This window comes from Rhizoctonia solani, chromosome 10, assembly GCF_016906535.1.
Source record: "Rhizoctonia solani chromosome 10, complete sequence".
Classification (NCBI taxonomy): Eukaryota; Fungi; Basidiomycota; class Agaricomycetes; order Cantharellales; family Ceratobasidiaceae; genus Rhizoctonia; species Rhizoctonia solani.
This window is the reverse complement of record NC_057379.1, coordinates 1,769,761-1,790,194: the sequence shown is the minus strand read 5'-3', so window position 1 is coordinate 1,790,194 and position 20,434 is coordinate 1,769,761. Positions and strand designations below refer to the sequence as shown.

The 20,434-nt window shown below is 47.7% G+C and overlaps 5 protein-coding genes across 5 annotated transcripts; 2 read left to right on the top strand and 3 right to left on the bottom strand.

Moving 5' to 3' along the window:
- Positions 1-157: 157 nt before the first annotated feature.
- On the bottom strand, positions 158-4,941 carry RhiXN_08717 (Retrotransposable element Tf2 protein; the record flags this gene model as incomplete). The annotated part of the gene is made up of 2 exons (XM_043328533.1): positions 158-3,518; positions 3,593-4,941. The coding sequence occupies 2 exons, from the start codon at positions 4,939-4,941 to the stop codon at positions 158-160; spliced, it is 4,710 nt and encodes a 1,569-aa protein (XP_043183918.1).
- Positions 4,942-6,009: 1,068 nt separating this feature from the next.
- RhiXN_08716 (Retrotransposon-derived protein PEG10) lies at positions 6,010-6,969 on the bottom strand (the record flags this gene model as incomplete). The annotated part of the gene is made up of 1 exon (XM_043328532.1): positions 6,010-6,969. One exon carries the CDS (start codon positions 6,967-6,969, stop codon positions 6,010-6,012), a length of 960 nt encoding a protein of 319 aa, XP_043183917.1.
- Positions 6,970-8,117: 1,148 nt separating this feature from the next.
- RhiXN_08715 (Retrotransposable element Tf2 protein) lies at positions 8,118-8,723 on the top strand (the record flags this gene model as incomplete). The annotated part of the gene is made up of 1 exon (XM_043328531.1): positions 8,118-8,723. The coding sequence occupies one exon, from the start codon at positions 8,118-8,120 to the stop codon at positions 8,721-8,723; it is 606 nt and encodes a 201-aa protein (XP_043183916.1).
- Positions 8,724-9,273: 550 nt separating this feature from the next.
- Positions 9,274-16,469, bottom strand: RhiXN_08714 (Pol polyprotein/retrotransposon; the record flags this gene model as incomplete). Its single annotated transcript, XM_043328530.1, has 3 exons — positions 9,274-9,626; positions 9,677-10,061; positions 10,101-16,469. The coding sequence occupies 3 exons, from the start codon at positions 16,467-16,469 to the stop codon at positions 9,274-9,276; spliced, it is 7,107 nt and encodes a 2,368-aa protein (XP_043183915.1).
- A 712-nt stretch (positions 16,470-17,181) lies between these two features.
- On the top strand, positions 17,182-19,059 carry RhiXN_08713 (Retrotransposable element Tf2 protein; the record flags this gene model as incomplete). Its single annotated transcript, XM_043328529.1, has 2 exons — positions 17,182-17,363; positions 17,448-19,059. The coding sequence occupies 2 exons, from the start codon at positions 17,182-17,184 to the stop codon at positions 19,057-19,059; spliced, it is 1,794 nt and encodes a 597-aa protein (XP_043183914.1).
- Positions 19,060-20,434: the final 1,375 nt, after the last annotated feature.

The window sequence follows — 20,434 nt, the reverse complement described above, 5'->3', positions numbered from 1 at the left end:
TGGAGGTGGCTATGTATGTTGATTAAGCGCGGATGGGGACGTGGCTCGGCGCTTAGCGTACGATATAAGCGCCGAAGTCACGTGATCGAAAATGTTCTCCGTTTGCCTTTGTTTAAATCCGAGAAAATGGGAATAAATTCCCTGGTATCAACTGTGTCTACGACACTGCCCCCCCTCTAAGGGCCTTGGCGGCGCCAAGGGCCTTCTTTCTCATGTCCTTCTCGTACTTCTCCAAAATTTTTTCTGCGTTTTTTAGGTTCTCCCTGGGCTCCCACGTGTTCTCTTCGGAGCCGTAACCCTTCCATTTTACCCGGAAAAACCATTTTCCGTTGCGTTCTTCTGCATTGGTTATTCCTTCCACCTCGTATTCCTCTTCTCCGTCTACTGTGACTGGCGGTGGACGATTTTCAAAGGCGCGCGTTTTGTCCCTTTTAACTTTTGACAGTAGACCCACGTAAAATACGTTATGAATGCGCATTGTTGGTGGAAGTTCAAGTCTGTACGCGCGATTGGAGATTTTCTTGGTGACTTTGAATGGCCCTAAGCGCTGTTCTGTTAGTTTGGGGCTTAGGGTCTTCAGGTTGACATTTTTGGCGTCAAGCCATACTTCTTCTCCGATTTCAAACTCCGTTGGACTCCTGTCTTCCCCAGCTGTCATCTGTTGCTTAGATTGCCGGAGAGCAGACTCTACTTTGTTCCATTGTGCTTCCATGGTCTGGGCCAGATCGTCTGCTTCTGGGACGTCCGTTGGTACGTTGGAAGGTGTCAGGGTGGGTTCCCAACCATATAAGGCCTTGAAGGGAGTTTTGCCCGTGCTGCTATGTACGGCGTTGTTATAGACAAACTCCGCCATGGGGAGCCATTTAGCCCAGTCCCGTTGATTGACCCCTGAATAAGCCCTGAGGAAGTGTTTGATAGAAGGGTTGACTTGTTCTGTTTGTCCGTCGCTCTGGGGGTGGTATGCCAATGAGAAGTGTGGGTCAATGCCAAGGCGTTTGTACAGGGCCCGTAGGAATATATTGTTGAAGACCCTCCCTCTGTTGGATATAGTCTTCTCCGGCATGCCGTGGCGTTTCCATACGTGTTCCAGGAACAACTCCGCTAGCTTGGGTGCCTTTAGCTTCTTGGAACATTTGACAAAGATCCCATATTTGGTGAAGCTGTCTACTATGACCAGGATTGAGTCGTGGTTCCCGTCCCTTGGTAAGTCTACGATCATGTCATAGGAGACGTGTTGCCATGGTCTAGTTGGGAGTTCAAGCGGCTGCGGAGGAATGGAGGTGTACTTTGGTTTCCTTATTTGTTGGCAGGTTTCACAGGAATCCACATGCCAGTAGGTGTCCGCACGGATGCCTGGCCAGTAGTAATTACAGGATAGTAGTTCTAGTGTCCGTTGTCTTCCCGGGTGGCCTGCCAAGGGGCTGTCATGGAAAATCTGGAGAAGGTCCGTTCTCAAAGTCCCAACGTCTGGTACCACAATTTGTCCCTGGTAGAAAAGAAGTCCTGCCTCCATCTGGTAATCCTTGAATGCGCGTTTGATGGATGGGGGTGCCTTGGACTTGTTTTGGAGGAATTGTAATATTTCCTCCAGGGATTCGTCTTGGTCTAGGGCGGCTCCAATCAGGCGCTGGATCTCTTTCTCGGGCGTTACTACGGCTATGTTGGCAAAAACAGGGTCTGGTAGCATGGTCTGGTTGGCAGGGGGAACATCGGCATGATTGGATTGGCGGGACAGGGCGTCTGGTTTTCCGGACTGTTTACCAGGGCAATACACGATTTGGAAGTTGTATCCTGCTAATAGCAGGTGCCACCGTGCGTGACGTTGGTTAAAGGTCCTTGACTCCTTCCAGTATTCTAGGTTCCGGTGATCCGTAAAGACCGTGATTGGGTGAACTGTCCCTTCCAAGAAGATGCGCCAGTATTCAAAGGAGCGGATGATTGCAAGTAATTCCTTGTTGTGCGTATCATAATTCTGTTCTGCTCCCTTAAATGACTCTGAAAGGAAACCCAGTGGGTGTAACCGGCCATCTCCTTGACGTTGACTAAGTATGGATCCCAAAGCTGCGCCGGATGCGTCCGTTTCCAGGAAATAGGGTTTGGTGGGATCTGCGTGGCAAAGTACGGGTGCATTTGTGATTGAATCCTTTAAGTTCTGGAAAGCTTCCTGTTCCTTGGGGCCCCAGTTCCATACCGTATCCTTCTTGACCAGATTGTGTAGTGGCCTGGCCATGTGACTAAAGTTGGCAACAAATTGACGGAGGAAGTTGGCAAATCCAAGGAAGGATTGTACTTCCTTAACCTTGGTGGGCGTGGGCCATTCTTGAACTGCCTGGATTTTGAGTTTATCCAGACTAAATCCCTTATTGGAGACAATAATCCCTAGATATTCTACAGAGGTGACGTGAAAGGTGCATTTTGATGCCTTGCAGAATAACTGGTTATCCATTAACCGCTTTAGGACCTTGTGGACATGCTTTGCGTGGGATGCGTCATCCTTGGAGTAAATTAGGATGTCATCAAGGTAGATGATGACGCATACGTCCAGTAAGTCCTTGAATAGTTTGTTCATGAAATGCTGAAAGGCGGCAGGGGCATTTGTCAGGCCAAAGGTCATGACCAGGGACTTGTAGAGGCCGTACTTGGTTTGGAACGCTGTTTTCCATTTGTCACCCTCTTTAACGCGGACGTTGTTGTAACCCCATCTTAGATCCAACTTGGTGAAGACCTTGGCGCCACGGAGCTGGGCCATGAGGTTGTTGGGGCGGGGTAACGGGTAAACGTTCTTCTTGGTCCGGTTATTCAAGCGGCGGTAGTCAACAACCAAGCAACGGGAACCGTCCTTTTTTGGAACAAACATCACGGGGGAACTGATGGAAGACTTGCTAGGGCGTATTTTGCCCGCCTTGAGTTCGTCCCTAAGCCAGTCCTTGAGCGTAGCGGACTCAGCATTGGTCATACTATAGAGAGGCAAGTTGAGGGGGCCTTCCTCCGTGAGTTCAATCCCAATGTCATAATGCCGGTGTGGGGGAAGCTTGTTGAATTCTTCCTCCCCAAATACCTTGGCGTACTGGTGGTATTCCAGGGGTACTCCTTCAAGGGGTTTTTGATCAGCTTCTTCTTCCTTGGCAATGACCACGTGTTCTGGTGGTGTATGGGGAAAGGAGAGGGTTTGCGCATTCCAATCAATCTCTGGGTTATGTGCATCCAACCATTTCAACCCCAGGATGGCGGCATGAGACCCTGTATTGCATATGAGGAAGGTCTTGGTCATTTTCTTGCCATCAAGGGAGAAGGTTAGGTTAGCTTTCTTCCAGATTTTTCCGGCCTGGGGGCTCAACCCATCAAGCATAGTGACAGTACGGGGTGAAGGAAGGTCTATGAGGGGAAGACAGAGTGTTTCTGCGGTACGAGGGTGGAGGAATGAAGATGTTGTGCCTGAGTCTATCAGGACTTCTAAATGTTCCGCTTGTCTCTCTGGCTTAATTGAAATTGTGAAGAGTGGGGATATTCTATTGTTACTATTTGATATATTACAGATTTCAACAAGCCCAGAGTCCTTGGGGTCCTTGCGCGCGGCAGCAGGTACCCTTACTCTTTTCCCAATTGGTACTTGGAGTCTTTGCCAATTTTGGCAGTTTCCTTGGCTTTCCCTTTGTCCTCAATAGGGGTAGCCTTCCAGCCAGTGCGGCATTCCGCAAACTTATGGCCCATTTTGCCGCATTTGATGCAAGTGCCAGCGGCGCGGCGGCGATTTTGTTCCTCTTCCGACACAAAGTTGGGATTGTTGGAGAGTTTCTTTGAACCGGATGTGGCTTGGCCGGTACTTGTCCCCCTTGTGGGGTTGGATGGTCTGCTAGGCTTATTATCCCTTGGTGGGTGGCTAGCACGCTCTTTGCGGAGAGCGTTGTCAATGACGAGTGCTGCGTTCTGCAGCTCAAGGAGTGTTTGGGGCCGGTGTTTGCGGGTTGCAATTTGGCGGCTGACCTCCCAGTGGAGGCCACGGGCAAACTGGCCTCTGAGGGCCGCGTTGTTCCAGTCCAGTTCCATTGCCAGGGTTCTGAACTTTGTGATATAGTCTGCGCATGTGCCAGACTGGGTGAGAGTAGTGATCTTCCGCTCAGCGGCCCTTGTGGCGTCAGGGTCGCCGAATGCTGCCAGGAACTCCAATTTGAATCCCTCGACCGTTTGAATGATTGCTCGGTGTGATCCAAGCTGGTCAAGGTGAGGGTGGGCCCATGCTCCCGCGGAATCCTTCATGTTCATTAGGAGGAAGGATAGGACCTCTTGGTCCGTAGGGAACATGCAGGAGTTCAACCGGGTCCAAGCCAGCATCCTTGTAAGCCATTGTTTGGCTTTGCTCCCAATTTTGCCTGTATAGGCATCTGGGTGGTCTACTTTGACTGGGGCAGGATAGGCGGCAATTGGAGCCGGAGGTGGAGGGGCAGATGCTCCAATCGGGGATTGGAGATGCAAAGATAGAGAGGGAGATGGGACTTGCGGGGGCACTGCTCGTACGGGAGTGGGTTGGGCAAAGATGGGGAGCCCTTTGGATGGTTTGGGCCAGAACAAGACCCGACTAGTCAATCCAATAGGGTCGACTTTTGATAGGGGGCGTGGCGTTGCTTCCACGACCGGGGGCTTGGTATCCTCTGGGGTCCGGGGCCCGTGGAGCTGGAGGCTTCTAAGCCCATCCTTGACAACATTGACGGCTTGGGATATATTTTTGACGTTGGTGCGGGTCTTGATCCCTGCTTCTTTGATTTCCCCAACTTCCCGTTTGAGGCGTTTGACTTGGCCAAGGAGGCCAAGGAGGAGGCGTGTGACGCGCTCAAGGGATACTTCCCCAAGCTCAACAGGGGCGGCTGACGGAAGGAAGGGTCCCAGGTCCCCTTGATTGATAGGGGAGCGGGTTTGAGAGGGTGGCCGGGAACGGGTTGCCATGGGATGTGTTGGCGGGTAGGAGCGGCCAGCGTGAGAGGAAGCCCGGGAAGAGGAGCGAGTGGGAGTGCGCGAGGTAATGGCGGGCAAGTGAGGGGGAGTGAGGGCTGTGTAGCCAGGTAGTGCCTATATCAGGACTTATGAGCGCTTAGTTACGCTAACGCTAAACCTCTGCGTCAAACAACCTAGCGTTGGACAGTAAGTGCCGCTAATTACAGCCGTGGGCGGGCGTAATGTAGGGCCTCGTCTCTGCAAGCGGGTGTATCTGCTGTCTGAGGTCGCTGGTAACAGGTGCGGCAACCGTGGGTATGCGGACAATTAGAGCCCGTCTGCCTTATAGCAATTTGGTACTAGGTGGAGCCGACGCTGGTTTGATTATTGACAGCGAAAGGCAAGCTCAATCACCTGTTTTCCCTCGTGCTAGTACAGGGGGTCTTCTTGTTTGTTGTGGCTAAGTGGGTGTGCTTGGTGGGCACGGTTTGCAACCAACTTAAGGTCAATTACCTAGTGTCCTAGACGTCCTTAAGGGGCGTCAAGGCAGCGGGCGCTTGTGGCCGTATGTACTAAGTGAGAAACCGCTTAAGGCGGTGGAGTTGCTACCTACAACAACGAGCTACCTAACTACAATGACCATGCGCTATAAGGCGGCGGCAAACTACGTAAGTACAGTGAGAACAACGCTTAAGGCGTGTACCTAATTGGTTACTGGCTGTAAGGCCTCGTACAATGTGTAGAGTGCGACAAGAGGTAATCAACCTGGGTGTTACCATGGTTGGTTGGCCTCCTTATATATTCTACAGAAGTGCTATTTACAAATATGTTATATCCAATACCATAACCAATAAGAACCCCACTCTGCAGTTGGCCTTACTCATGCATACGTGTCATTTGACGTGTCATGATGACGTCATAGGTGGAGGTGGCTACGTATGTTGATTAAGCGCGGATGGGGACGTGGCTCGGCGCTTAGCGTACGATATAAGCGCCGAAGTCACGTGATCGAAAATGTTCTCCGTTTGCCTTCGTTTAAATCCGAGAAAATGGGAATAAATTCCCTGGTATCGACTGTGTCTACAACAGGAGGCTGCGTGCGAATTGCCCACAAAGGGCGGTGTTGTTCCAGTCTAGGTCCATGGCAATGGTCCTAAACTTTGTGATATACTCAGCACAGGTTCCTGTCTGAGTAAGTTGTGTAATTTGCTGCTCAGCGGCTTGCGTGGCATCTGGGTTTCCAAATGCAGCCAAGAACTCCGTTCTGAATTTGTCAACTGTTTGGATAAGGGCCCTGTGGGACCCAAGTTGATTGAGATGGGGGTGAGCCCAGGCACCTGCTACGTCCTTCATGTTCATCAGGAGGAATGACAGGACCTCCTGATCCGTGGGGAACATCCGTTGGTTTAGACGTACCCATGCCAGCATCCGTGTGAGCCACTGGCGGGCTTTGTTCCCTATCTTCCCCATATAGGCGTCAGGGTGGTCCACCTTAACTGGGGCTTGATAAGCGGCTACAGGGACCGCTGGTTGTGGGACTTGAGGGGAACGGAGTTGGATAGGCAAAGGCGGAGGGGGAGTATAGCTTCTTGGGGAGGCCTGGACTGGAGTAGGCTGAGCAAAGGCGGGGGGAGCTCTGGTAGGGTTGGCCCAGGTGATGAGGGGCGCACTAGGCGCTGGAAGAGGGTTGGTTTTTGATAAGGGCCTGGGCGTGGCCTCAACTGCCGGAGGTTTCCGGTCTTCTGGTGTGTGCAGGGCTCCACCCCTAGCCTCAATGCGAGTGAGGGCTTGGTCAACTGCTCCCATCCAGTCTTGGGCTTCCTTTGCTGCTTCCTTGGTTTCCTTGAGTTCCCGCTCGAGCCGGAGGACTTGGTTTTGCAATCCCAGGATAAGGGAGATTGCTTGGCTGAGGGAGACTTCCCCATAGACCTCTGGTTTGAGGTCTGTTGGCTCAACAGCGGTTGCCGGAAGAGTGGGTCCCAGCTCTCCTTGATTGAGAGGGGATTGGGGACAAGCGGAGCTCCGGGAACGGGTTGCCATCTCATGAGGATATGAGCGGCCTTGGTGGGAAGCAGTGCGCTGGGAGGCGCGGGAGGAAGCGCGTGAGGGGGTACGGGAGGTAATGGTGGGCAAGATGGGGGAGTGGGGGCTGTGTAGCCAAGGGTGCCTGTATAAGGACTTATGGGTTGCTTTATTGTGCTGGCGCTAAGAGCTTGCGTCAACCGCCTAGCGTTGGACAGTCCCTATTGACCAATCAACTGCCGTGTACGGGCGTGATGTGGAACGGGTTTTCTGCAAGCGGGTGGATCTGCTGACTAGCTCCGCTGACAAAAGGTGCGGTGACCGGTGGTACGCGGACGATCAGGATCTGTCTGCCTTATAGCAATTCGGTACTACCTGGGGCCAACGCTAGTTTGATTATTAATAGCAAAAGGCAAGCCCAATCAGGTGATTTCCCTTGTGCTAGTACAGGAGACCTTCTCGTTTGTCAAGACTGAGTGGGGGTGTGCTTGGTGGGCACGGTTTGCAACCGACTTAAGGTCAATTACCTAGTGTCCTGGACGTCCTTAAGGGGCGTTGAGGTAGCGGGCGCTTGAGGCCGTATAGAACTGAGTAAAACCGCGTAAGGCGGCAAGGGGTCTACCTACAACAACAAACTAACTAACTACGGTGGTCAGACGCTATAAGGCGTCGACAAGCTACCTAAGTACAGTGAGGACAACGCTTAAGGCGTGTATCTAAGTGGTTACCGGCTGTAAGGCCTTGTACAATGTGTGGAGTGCAACAAGAGGTAATTGACCTGGGTGTTACCATGGTTGGTTGGCCTCCTTATATATTCTACAGAGTGACTAATTACAAATACATCATATCCAATATGTAATCCAATAAGAACCCTGTTCCGCAGTTGGCCTTACTCATGCATACGTGTCACTGACGTGTCATAGTGATGTCATCAGGTGGAGGTGGCTACGTATGCTGAGGTAAGCATGGAAGGGGACGTGGCTTGGCGCTTAGCGTATGGTATAAGCGCCGAAGTCACGTGATCAAAAATGTTGTCCGTTAGACTTTGTTTAAATTCGAGAAAATGGGAATAAATTCCCTGGTATCAACTGTGTCTACGACACATTGAGGAAGAATTAGCAACAGGCAAGATCCACCCTAGCACTTCCTCCACAGGCGCCCCTGTCATGTTTGTAAAGAAGGCAGATGGTTCCCTCAGACTGGTTGTTGACTATTGGAAACTCAATGATGTCACCCACAAAAACATTTACCTGCTTCCTAGGCAAGACAATCTCATGGCCAAACTCAGGCATGCAAAACTATTCACAAAATTGGATTTGCGTTGGGGATACAACAATGTTTGGATCAGAGAAGGTGATGAATGGAAGACAGCTTTTAGAACCAAATACAGGCTATTCAAATACCTAGTAATGCCTTTTGGTGTTACCAATGCACCAGCTGCCTTCCAACATTTTATGAACAACCTATTCAGAGATCTGATTGATGTCACCATGGTCATTTACTTGGACAATATCCTGATCTTCTCTGAAAAACTGGAAGAGCACCCAGACCACATCAGAGAAGTACTATCCAAACTTATGAAAAACCAGTTGTTCTGTAAACTGTCAAAATGCCATTTCCATGTTACCACAGTGGACTATCTGGGTATTGTCATCTCTCCCAGCAGATTCTCCATGGACCAAAAGAAAATCAAGGCTGTCACATCTGGGCCCCAACCCCAAATGGTCAAACAAGTACAGGCATTTTTAGGATTTGTTAACTACCTCCAGTAATTCATTCCCAACTTCAGCGCCATGGCACGCCCACTCCACAACTTGACCAGAAAGGAAACCCCCTGGTCATGGGGTACCCCAGTGTAAGGTTGTAGAATTCGTACGGTAACTGTAATGTTAGTAATCAAATGTAATAAACAACCTTGCGTGAATCAATACGAGTGAGACGATAGTAAACCAGAATTTAGAGTCAAGCGAGTTGGCTATCGAAGTCAATCAAATTAAAAATATTAAAGTACAAAGTCGTGAGTCTACATGCTAACTATCGATAGGTCTTTTTATATGTTTTCAACACGGGTATTCTGCTGTCGCATATACCTGCGTGTGGTATCATTCAGTCTTATTCCGATTCTTGGCCTAGCACTTGTGCTAAGGCTTTATTTCATTATATCTTATCATTAACGTCCGCAGCTACTGCGGGCTTGTTTGTTACTGCGGTATGAAATATATTATGTATTTGATTTCTCTTTATAGTGTGTAAGGTTCGGGGGCCTCGGGGCCGTGTCCCGGGGTCACGTGCTCCTTACATTTGCCCTCCCCAATTGGCGGTTCAATCGGCTTCTGAGTTAGCGAATTGGTCCCAGTCCCAGTCTTCGTCGTTGATGATTTCTTCGGTTTTGTTGGCATGTATGGGACAAGTATAGTTCTCCCTTTTGGGAATGTTGGGAACGGTGCCGGTAACCCCTCCATCCACCTTGTTATTACCGTGTCCACTACTTGGACCTGAAGTTTCTTCAGTGCTTTTTCTGTAAGCATTGGTCTGTTTCTCCTCTCCGTCTCCTTTCGTGTCTCTATTCTCCTTTCCTTGTTCCTTTGCTTTCTCATTCCTCCACTTTTCTCTCCATTCTCTCCTCCTAGCTCCTCCCCGCGTCCTGTGCCTTTCGTACGGGCTGACACGCGCCCCTGTCGATTTTGATTAGCATCCGTGTACTTAGTTTGACGAATGCCATTACCGATTCTATCGATGAGGGGGTTCCTGTGGGCTTTTGGCCCCTTAGGAGCGTTGATAGGTGGGCGCGCTTGTATATATGCGCGTTGTATTGGTCGCCCTTGGTGCCGGGGACGGACTGGGTATCGCTGAGTTGTTTCATTCGCCGGCACCCCTTTCTGTTGAGCGACTTGCTTTGCTTGCCCTAACGCTATTGCTAGCTTGTTCATCGACGTTGTAAGCATCTCGACTGCAGGGTTTGAGGGTGTAATTGTGTTACTCCCCTGTTCCCGAATCGTGTGTAGCATTGATCTAAACTCCTGGTACTTTGGCGGTTCGCTGCCCGCAGTATCCAGGGATCCATGGCTGACACGAAATAGGTTGGCGCGATATACGCCGCAATCGACAAGCTCGCCGGCAGTGAACAAATAAACGCTTTGTCATTTGACGGAGGTATTGGTACGAGACATATTGCGACAGTGTATGATATCGTCTAGTATGTTATTGAATGCGATGCTGTTGACTTGTACCTTGCTTTCAGTTGTTTTTATATCATTCTCCTTGAGCTCATTTCCAAACTCCTGTTCCTCTATTCCGTATTCAGCTGTCCATGGTAAGTTTAGGACGCTATCGACCCCTTGCAGTTCGAGGTATTCGTCTAACGCGACTAAATGCTTGATGTCGCAATAATCTTCCCAAGTTCTGCTTTGGTTTGCCCACAGCACTTCATATTGGGTTTCTTTTCCTTTTCCTGCGTGCTGCAGTATTGCTCGTACTGCCCATTCTTTAGGTGCATCCGTTAAGGATACTGTTGGGTTTCCCGCCCTTGCAGGGAACCTGTTATCATCATTTGGTACGTGAATGCGCAGCAGCGACGCGTGGAACACGGGGTGTATGCCCCTATCTTTTAGATCATTCGGTAGTTCTAACTCGTATGTTGTTCCTTTTACTATTTCTTTCGTCACTCTTACTGGTCCAATGTATTTCCTTGCCAGCTTTCGTGATATCTTTTTCGGGAGCCTTAGATTCTTCATTGATAGATATACTAAGTCTCCTTGAGTTATATCCGCCGGGCGTCGATGTTTGTTTGCCTGGGCTATCATTCGTGTACGTGTGTCTATTATGGCGTCGTGTGCGGCTGCTAATGCTTCTCTTTGCCGGACTAAGAACTTCCGTACTCCTGGGTACAAGCTATCTGTGTCCCAACGTGAACCAGTGGGGTATCGGCCGTAGTTCAGGAAGAACGGGCTGTATCCCGTGGCTTCAGACCTTGCCAAGTTCATCGCGTACTCGACGCTTGGTATGTGCTTTACCCATTCATTCTGTTTTCCTTCTATTGCCTGCCTGATGATCTGGAACAAAGTTTTATGGCTTCGTTCAGTTAGGCCGTCGGTCTCCGGATGGTATCCGGAGCTCATTCTTAGTTCGGTTCTTGTGAGTTGACATAATTCCCTCCAGAATCGGGAGTCGAATAGTTTGTCCCAATCTGATACTATGGCTCGTGGTATCCCGTGTAACTTATAGATATTGTCAAATATTACTTCTGCCATGTCTCGGGCCTTATACGTTTGTTTTGTTGGTACTAATCGTGCCATGGACGTTGCTTGGTCTATGATTACGCATAGCATATCCCATTTCCCGTTTAGGTTCTCTGACTCGGGCAGCGGTCCGACGAAGTCTATTTGTACGCATTCCCACGGCTCTCTTGCTGGGTCTAACGGGGTCAGTAATCCCATTTTTGTCTGCGTCTGGTGCTTTGTTGTTGCGCATATATGACATGACGCGCAGTAGTCCTGTACGTCTATTACCATATTTTTCCACCACGCTTTCCCTCTTAACGCGTAGTTTGTTCTTTTGGCTCCACCGTGCCCTATTTGTACGTGCGCGTCTTTGATTACTTGTTCGCGTAGTTTCTTTCCCTCTATCTCTATATCGGGTATGCACAGGGCTTTCCCTTCGTTTTCTTTTATGTATATAAGGTCATTAATTAATTCAAATTTCTTGAAATGTGTCGGGTTGTCTATAATGAGCTTATAGAATCTATCTTCTTGGTACTGCCCTCTCAATTCTTCGAGTGTGTTTGGTGTGGGGTCATAAAACACGTTAGGTGCGGGTAATTTTGTTTGGTCCATTTCAGACACCTCTTTTTTTCCTTCTTTGGGCTTGTATGCGGTTTTCTCTTCCTGTATTTCCAGCTTCTGATCATTCTCGTCTTTCGTTATTGAATCCTTATCATTGTTTGTGCCGTGGCTCTTAGATTCTTTCTCGGGGTTTATTTTCTTAGCCGCGCGCATCTTTTTCTTTATCGAGGTATCTTCGGCCTCTTTCAATTTGTTAGACTTCCATTTTGGTGGGGCTCTCTTATGTGTCGGGGAATGCAACACAACCAGTTTTGTTACTGGTTTACGGTTCCTCGACGATCGTCGAGGTTCCTCTATTGTTTCCTTATTAGGTAGGTCGACCCCATTAATTTCCATCGGACCCTGAGTCTCAATCGCTTGGTTGCCTAATATTGGCATTTGGGCGGCTATGGCCTCTTTGGCTACCAGTAGCGGTCGGGTGATCGGGCCGGTCACGTGTCCCGTGACTTCGGCGCTAAATGCCTCAAGGTCAGGTACGTTGTCCTTATCTTGCACGTATTCGCTCGTGGCTCTTACTGTTCCCAGTCTTTCATTTTCGTATATTTGGGACAGTGTATCGGCTAATACGTTTGTTTCTCCTGGGATGTATATAATGCAATAATCGAATTCATTGAATACTTGTAGCCATCGGACTTGTCGCGGGCTTAAGTTCTTCTGTGTCTGAAAGTGTTCGAGAGCCCGGTGATCCGTGTATATATTGAATTTACATCCTACTAATAAATGCCTGAACCGATCTAGTGACTCTTTGATCGCTAGTAGTTCTAATTCGTGCACTGCGTAGTTTTGCTGAGTGCTATTAAATTTGCCCAACCAAAAGGCGATTACATGCGCCTTACTTAGTTCCTTTCCTTGCGACAGTACACCGCTTGCACCGGTGCAACTTGCGTCTGTTACTAAGTTGATTGGAGGGGCCTCCTCACTGTAATCTATAGCGACTCGGTGATTGTCCCTATGTTTCTGTACTATCATTTTTACTTCTTCGAACGCACGTTGGGCTGTATGGTCCCAATTCCAGTGTTTGTTTCCCGCTGATCGGTTTGATAGTACCCCCATGGGTATTCTTATGCCCTCGCAATTAGGCGCTAGGTAGCCAACTGCTCCTAGGAACGCCATCACTTGTTCCTTAGTGGTAGGTGTTTTCCACTTTAGTACGTTGTCAATTTTGTCGGGGTCCATTTGGATCCCTTTTTCATCGATCACATGACCTAGTATGTTTAGTTCGCGTACTAGGAATTGTATCTTCCCATTGCTAAGGTAGAGCTTCTTGCGTCTTAATATCTCGAAGAGTTCGTTCATCCTGGATATATGCTCTTCGATCGAGTTTGTATATACTACTATATTGTCTAAGAATACATCCCAGTATTTTCCTCGCCCCTTCTCGAGTAATATATTCATGAGCGATTGGTATGTAGCACTGGCATTTGTATTGCCTTGTTGCATTACCTCGCTTACCATAGTACCATTGGGTGTCACAAACAATGTATGTGGTACGTCTTTTGGTTCTACCCTTATTTGTTTGTACGCATCCTTTCCATCGATTAATGACCGGTACTTATGTTTTTGTACTCGCCATAAGATGTCCGCTTGATCTGGCAGCGGTGAGGCTAATTTATGAGTGTTATCATTCAACGCTTGTTTATCTAGTACTGTACGGAGTTTGACAGACCCGTCAGCACTCTTCTTTGTTAGGAATAGCATAGGTGTCGCGTTCTTTCCCGTCGCGAATCGCCATCTTCCTGTCTGTACGTATGCATTTCTCTTCTTCTCCCATTGATCCCTTAATTTCTCAGGGCACTTAGACGATCGCCATGGTAAGGGTTTGTTGTCGTCGATTAGTGGGATACGATGATTTATCACTCGTAATGGGGGAAGTGGCGTTTCAGCCGCTGTTTTGAACAGGTCCTTACATGCGTCGCTCAATTGAGCGCGCACCTTTTCTATCTCATCCTCTAGCAGTTCTGCTGCTAGCGAGGCTATCTTTGTTACTGTACCTCCCTGTAGGGGTACTGCCTTGTTACTACCGATTAATACATTTGGCGGGTTGAGTCCGAACGTGACCTTGAATTGGTACAAGAAAGGTGTGCCCAATATTAAGTCGTAGTTTTCTATATTCATTACATCGAATGGTCGATCTTCTTCTATCCCTTGGTACTGGAATAGAGCGTTTGCACACCAATTAATTGAGCTCTTAGATCCCAATACTGCCATTTGTAGTCCTATGGGTTTAGCTAATTGGGTCTTTTTTAGCTTCAATTGGTCTACTAATGTGGTTGATACAAAATCCCCGTGCGACCCGCTATTGAGTAATGCTCGAGCAGGATTCCCATTAATTAGGACCTCGAGTATTATTGGTCGTGGGACCTTTCTTTCCTTGTCTCTTGGTTTGGATGTGTTCCATTCCATAGACGGTAAGGTTTCTTTCTTTATCGCGTATGTACTTAAGGTTTGTGTATCACATACGATTTCGTTGCTGTCCCCCGGGTCAAGAGATATTGCGTATATCGATTTAGACTCCCTTGTCGCTGTTTCTAGTTCATGTATGCGAGCAAAGCTTACGGCCAACGTGCTTATACCCTTAGGTTTAGCGAAGTTTTGCTTCGGGCAGTCCTTGGCTATATGTCCGATCTCATGGCAGAATGTGCACTTTCCTGCTGCACGATATTCTGCGAACTTTTCTGGCAAGAGCCTAGGTACCTTCTCCTTTCTTGGAGACTTATCGGTACTGACGTGCGGCTTATCTTGCCTGGGCGTGTTACCGTTCCTTTTGCCTTCCCTAGGCTTACGGTAATCAGGGCGCTTGCCTTTGTATGTCGATCGGTCTCGGCGATCATTTGTTCGGTTCTCTTCCGTTCGGCGAATTTTTTTGGCGGTTTCAAATCTAATTGCCGATTCTTCTAATTCCTCCGGCAAGTTGTGTTCCGCCGAATATCCATTCTTCGCCCATTCTATGCGTATGTAGCTGTGGGCTCCTTCCCACATTCGGACAGCGATTGATTTATCGTTTATGTCCGCTAGTCTTCTTTGTATTTTACATAATTCGCGGTAGAAATCTCTAAACCCCCGGTCTGACTGTGTCATATTGTTAAACTTGCGGCGTATTCTTGCTTGACTGTCTGGCGGGAAGCAATAATCAAATAGCCCTTGGAATACCAGGGTCAGTGTATATTGAGTGACATCGGGGGCTACATGTAGCATATAGTAGCTTGCCGCTTTATCTTTGAGGAAGCTTTTTACGTGCCTTACGGCTTCGTAGTCCTCGAATCCTGTGTCCTCCTGCCATGTTTCTACTTCGTAAACAAATTGTTCGAATGTATCGAAGTCGTTCGACCCGTTGTATGCGGTAGGTAACTTTGTCTTAAACCCGCTGAGTTGTAATTTCCTCAGCTTTTCCTTTTCTTTTCTTTCTTTATTCTTCTTCTTTAATTTCTTAATGTATTTAGCAAGTTTATGCGGACTCATGTTATTGAAGTCATCGTCGCTGTCTGAGCTGCTACTCGATTCGCTTGAATTGCTGGGGTTCCCGTCGGCCACTACCAATTCTTTGGTGGGGTTTGTTAATCGGTCGTGCAAGTATCCACCAGTAGGAAGTCCCCTGTTCTTTGCCGTTACTGTGTTTGGAGCTGGTGTATGCGTGTACTTGCGCTCGCCCTCCAGCTGGCTCATGGGTAGTCCTAATGTGGCTTGCACGCGACTCTTGTTCTTAGGAGTTGTGGGTTCTTTTCCTTTCTCTTTTGCTTGTACTGTCACTTCTGGGTTTGTATTTGCGAATAATATTCGGGCCTTGCGCCCTCCATTTCCCATCGATTCCTCATAGTCCAGTAAAGCGGCTAATCGCTCTCTGTCCTTTCCAATCGCGTCTATTAGTTTATAGTCTAGGCGCGTTTGTTCCCTAGGGTCTAGTTGTCTACGAGGTAGGCTTTCCTCTTTCTTTTCCTTTCTTCCGCTTGTGTTCCTTATTGCTTGCTTCCCTTTACTGGGGCCAGGCGGTGTCCTTATTATTAAGGGTACTGTATCGTCCCTTGTTACTATATTCCCTATCTGCCAGCGGTTTTTCTGTCTAGCATTTGCTTCGGCACTCGGGCTGTTTATGCCCTGTCTGCTCTGTTCTATTTCGACGGGTTTATTTACTGGGGTTTGCCGATGTGGGTTTATCGGTGCTGAAGCAGGTCTTTTGATCTCTGCGGGAGGTTCTAGTACCGTTGGTACACTTTGTATTTGGTATTGTGGTCTTCTACTAATCGGGGACAGTATTGCTGACTTAGGTATACCCCTTGTTACTGTTTCTTCCGGCGATGCACTAATCATTGCAGTGTCTGCTTCCATGTAGGTTTCGCCTATTTCTTCCTCTCTATTGTATGTTCCCTCATCCCCCAACGCTTCATCGCCGTCCTTTATTTGACCAGTTTCTCCCCCAGCGTCCTTGACGCTGTATCCTCCCCCTTGTTCCACTGACGATGTTCCTGACGCCCTGGAACTCGGCCGGCTAGTTTTGCTCTCCGTTGTATACGCTGAGCTTTTGCCTTTTGTAGCCTTTCTGGACGCCTTTGGCGTTGACTCTAGGGGGACTTCACGGGCCGTGCTCATTCTTGAGGCCGACCTGGGCTTAACGCTAGGTCCTACCAAGGGCGCATTGTCAGCGTGCCCGGTGGGAGCTCCGTCTTGTCCTGTGTTCGACATTTGGGTAGCTAATTCCAAATGTGAGTGTTCTAATGTGTTCTTAAGTACTTATCTAATGTCCAAAACTAATTATATGTCCAACAGTATCTCTCCTCCTCCGGTGATCAGTCGTTGGGTTCGAGAATTGATTGAACGAACGTAAGCCAAAAAATGTAAGGTTGTAGAATTCGTACGGTAACTGTAATGTTAGTAATCAAATGTAATAAACAACCTTGCGTGAATCAATACGAGTGAGACAATAGTAAACCAGAGTTTAGAGTCAAGCGAGTTGGCTATCAAAGTCAATCGAATTAAAAATATTAAAGTACAAAGTCGTGAGTCTACATGCTAACTATCGATAGGTCTTTTTATATGTTTTCAACACGGGTATTCTGCTGTCGCATATACCTGCGTGTGGTATCATTCAGTCTTATTCCGATTCTTGGCCTAGCACTTGTGCTAAGGCTTTATTTCATTATATCTTATCATTAACGTCCGCAGCTACTGCGGGCTTGTTTGTTACTGCGGTATGAAATATATTATGTATTTGATTTCTCTTTATAGTGTGTAAGGTTTGGGGGCCTTGGGGCCGTGTCCCGGGGTCACGTGCTCCTTACACCCAGAAGACCAAGCTTTCCAGGAGCTGAAATCTCTAGTTACCAAAGCACCAGTACTAATCCACTCCAACCCCAAGCTACCCTACTACCTAGAGACAGACGCATCAGGAGTAGCCATGGGTGCCATACTCAGCCAACAAGGAAAAGATAACTGCCTACACCCAGTTGCCTATATGTCCAAATCATTCTCAGGAGCCAAAGCTAACTACAATACCCATGATAAGGAGCTTCTGGCCATCATCAAAGCACTGGAAGAATGGCGCATCTTTTTGGAGGTAATGGATAAACTGGTCCAGGTGTTCACTGATCATAGGAATTTGGAATATTGGATGCAGGCTCAAACATTCAATCAATGGCACGCTTGATGGCGTATTTTCCTCAGTGACTTCAACTTTGAAATACATTACCGCCCAGGGAAGCAATCAGGGAAGCCCAATGCCTTGTCAAGATGGTCAGACTACAAAGATGATCCCCAAGAACCAGAGATTATGCTCCCAGCAGAAGTCTTTGCCAACACCTTGGAGGAAGAACTAGAAATTGTCACAGAAATACATTCCAAATTGAGAGAAGACCCCTCCCTTAAAGCAATCATCCAGTTCCTGACAGAAGGCGCGGACAATGCACCCCCTTCAATTCAAAAAGCCTACCAGGATTATGATTGGGAAGAAGATCTGTTATGGTACCAAGGAAAATTAGTGGTCCCAGACTTGGAAACCCTGAAAGAGAGATTGCTCAAAGAATTTCATGACTCTCCCTTGGTGGGCCATCCAGGACAACAGCGCACCCTAGAACTCCTCAGTCAAAACTACTGGTGGCCAGGAATGAAATCCTTGGCCAAGGAATGGGTGGAATGTTGCCCCACTTGTCAAGCCAACTGTTGCGCCCATGCTCCTGTCATTGCCTTAAAACCTTTGGAAGTCCCACCATATCCTTTCCACACAATCTTGTATGATTTCATCACAGGATTCCCTAAATCACAAGGGTTTGACACAATCCTGGTTGTCATAGACTCCTTCTCCAAGTTTGGACACTTCATCCCAACAACCAAGAAAGTCTCAGCCAAGGGCCTAGCAGAGCTGTTCATTTCACACGTTTGGAAATTGCATGGGTTACCAGTCAAAACAATCTCAGACAGGGGCACCATGTTTACAGGAAAATTCCTCAGGGCACTCTACCAGTGTCTTGGAGTAAAACCAGCTTTCTCATCAGCTTACCATCCAGAGTCTGATGGACAAACAGAGAGAGTGAACCAGTTCATTGAGTTTTACCTTAGATCATATGTTGCGGCAGATCACTCAGACTGGGCCACCTGGTTACTGCTGGCAGAGTATGCATACAACAACGCCATACACGCTGCCACTGGGAAAACCCCCTTCAAATTGGTCTATGGAAGAAATCCTGTCATGAACCCATCCAACATCCCAGCAAATGTCCCAGAAGCCAACCAAGTGGCCAACACCCTAGCCTGGGAATGGAAAGAAGCAGAAGCTGCTCTCAGGATGACTAAGGAAAGAATGGCAGGGAATAAGGGGATAATTCCAGAATATTCCATTGGAGAAAAAGTATGGCTAGATGCAAAAAACATTGAAATCAGGTCAAACTCCAACAAATTAGACCCAAGGCGCCTAGGACCTTTTGAAGTAACCAAGAAAATCTCCAGCCATGCGTACTGCCTCAAGCTCCCCAAATCCCTAAAAATCCACAACATTTTCTATGTGGGTCTGCTATCCAAATCCTACAAGTCCCCAAGTCAACCATTCCCAGAAAAACCTCCCCCTGAAACAATAGAGGGAGAAGAAGAATATGAAGTAGAACAAATCATTGACTCCAAACAACAACAGGGGAAATGGTTTTACTTGATAAAATGGAAAGGTTACGGACCTGAAGACAATTCTTGGGAACCAGAGGAATTGCTAGAACATAGCCAGGACAAGATTAAGCGCTTCAACCAGGCTAGACTCAAAAAGGCTTGTGACACTGCCAAGAGCCTTTAAGGGGGGGCAATGTTACAACCTCCTTAAATATACCACTGGATTTGGACAATTTTTCTGATATTTTTAGTATTTTTTACAATCCCTTTATCTTTACTTTTTCAATCACGTGATCTTGGCACTTATGATGCCAAGATGCTGCGCCAAGATGCTGTGCCAAGGGAGATCCATGCTTCTGTGCAGCCTGCAGCATGCTTCTCCTTTCACATGTAGTCTTCTATTCACACACGCACAGACCACATGTAATTAGTCCCTCTGTCTATATAAACAGCAGGAAAATTGCTTGGAGACCCCAAGTTGATTTTGCCTTGTCTCTTATTCATTAGAGAAGGTAGCCAGCCAGCTAAGTAGCTGGCCCCCAGAAGTTTACATGCTCACCCCCACTTGTTTAACCTACTGTCATGCCCTAGAGGCGTGACCACCTTAGAATCCACTAAGTCAAAGAAATAGTGAATATATGCGCTATTTTCATGAAGATTTATGGATATATGCATCTTTATGTTATTTAGGCGCTGAGCGCTTATTATGTAATCTCATCACATGACCTGTAGTCATGTGATCCTGTTTTCTTATCTCTGGTCATGTGACCTTATCTTTGTTTTGATGTTTGTACATGTAACTACTCTTCCCCTTCTCTGTTGAATATATAAGGAGGGTTCTGAGAGCCTTAAGCCTCAGAACTCAACCTCTTATCCCCATCCTACACTACCTACCCTAAGACATACAATTAAGAGTATTGCCTGAGAGCATACCAGTCACTGTCAAAGGTTCCTTGCCCTGCTGTCTTAACAGCATTAGTGCACTTTACCCTATTAGGTCTTGTCCTACCCCTTCCTGGCATTGCCTTGAGCATTGTTAGGCCCTACTAGCTGATAAGTCCTATATTAGGCAATAACTAGTTAGGTTACCTCTTTGGTAGTTGTTGGCTCTGACACCTACCACACCTCCCAGGCCTAAGGCCCTCCATCAACAGTTGATAATAATAGGTTGCCTTAAGCAACATTAGCATAGCTTAGTCAGTAGATTACATAAGTCTTACCTGTTGTCACAACTCAGCTCGGACCTATGGTTCAAGGGGGCTTAAAGTCCGTGGCACTATCACCAATGGACTATGAGAAGGGTAGAGGGGCGACAAGGGCCCAAAGGTTATGATATAGGGGTAGAGGGCAACGATGGCCTGGATAAGATGCTTAAGTAATGTGCACTATAGCCAACTAAGGGCTTGGGCAAAGGGATAGGTAAGAGTGAGGATGAATTGACAAAGAGGTCAAGTCTTGCTGTTTTAGCAGCAACTTGACCTGGTTTAAATACATGAGAAGAGCCACATCAAAAACAACAATACAAAACAGTGAGTCATTTACAATTTCACATCATATAT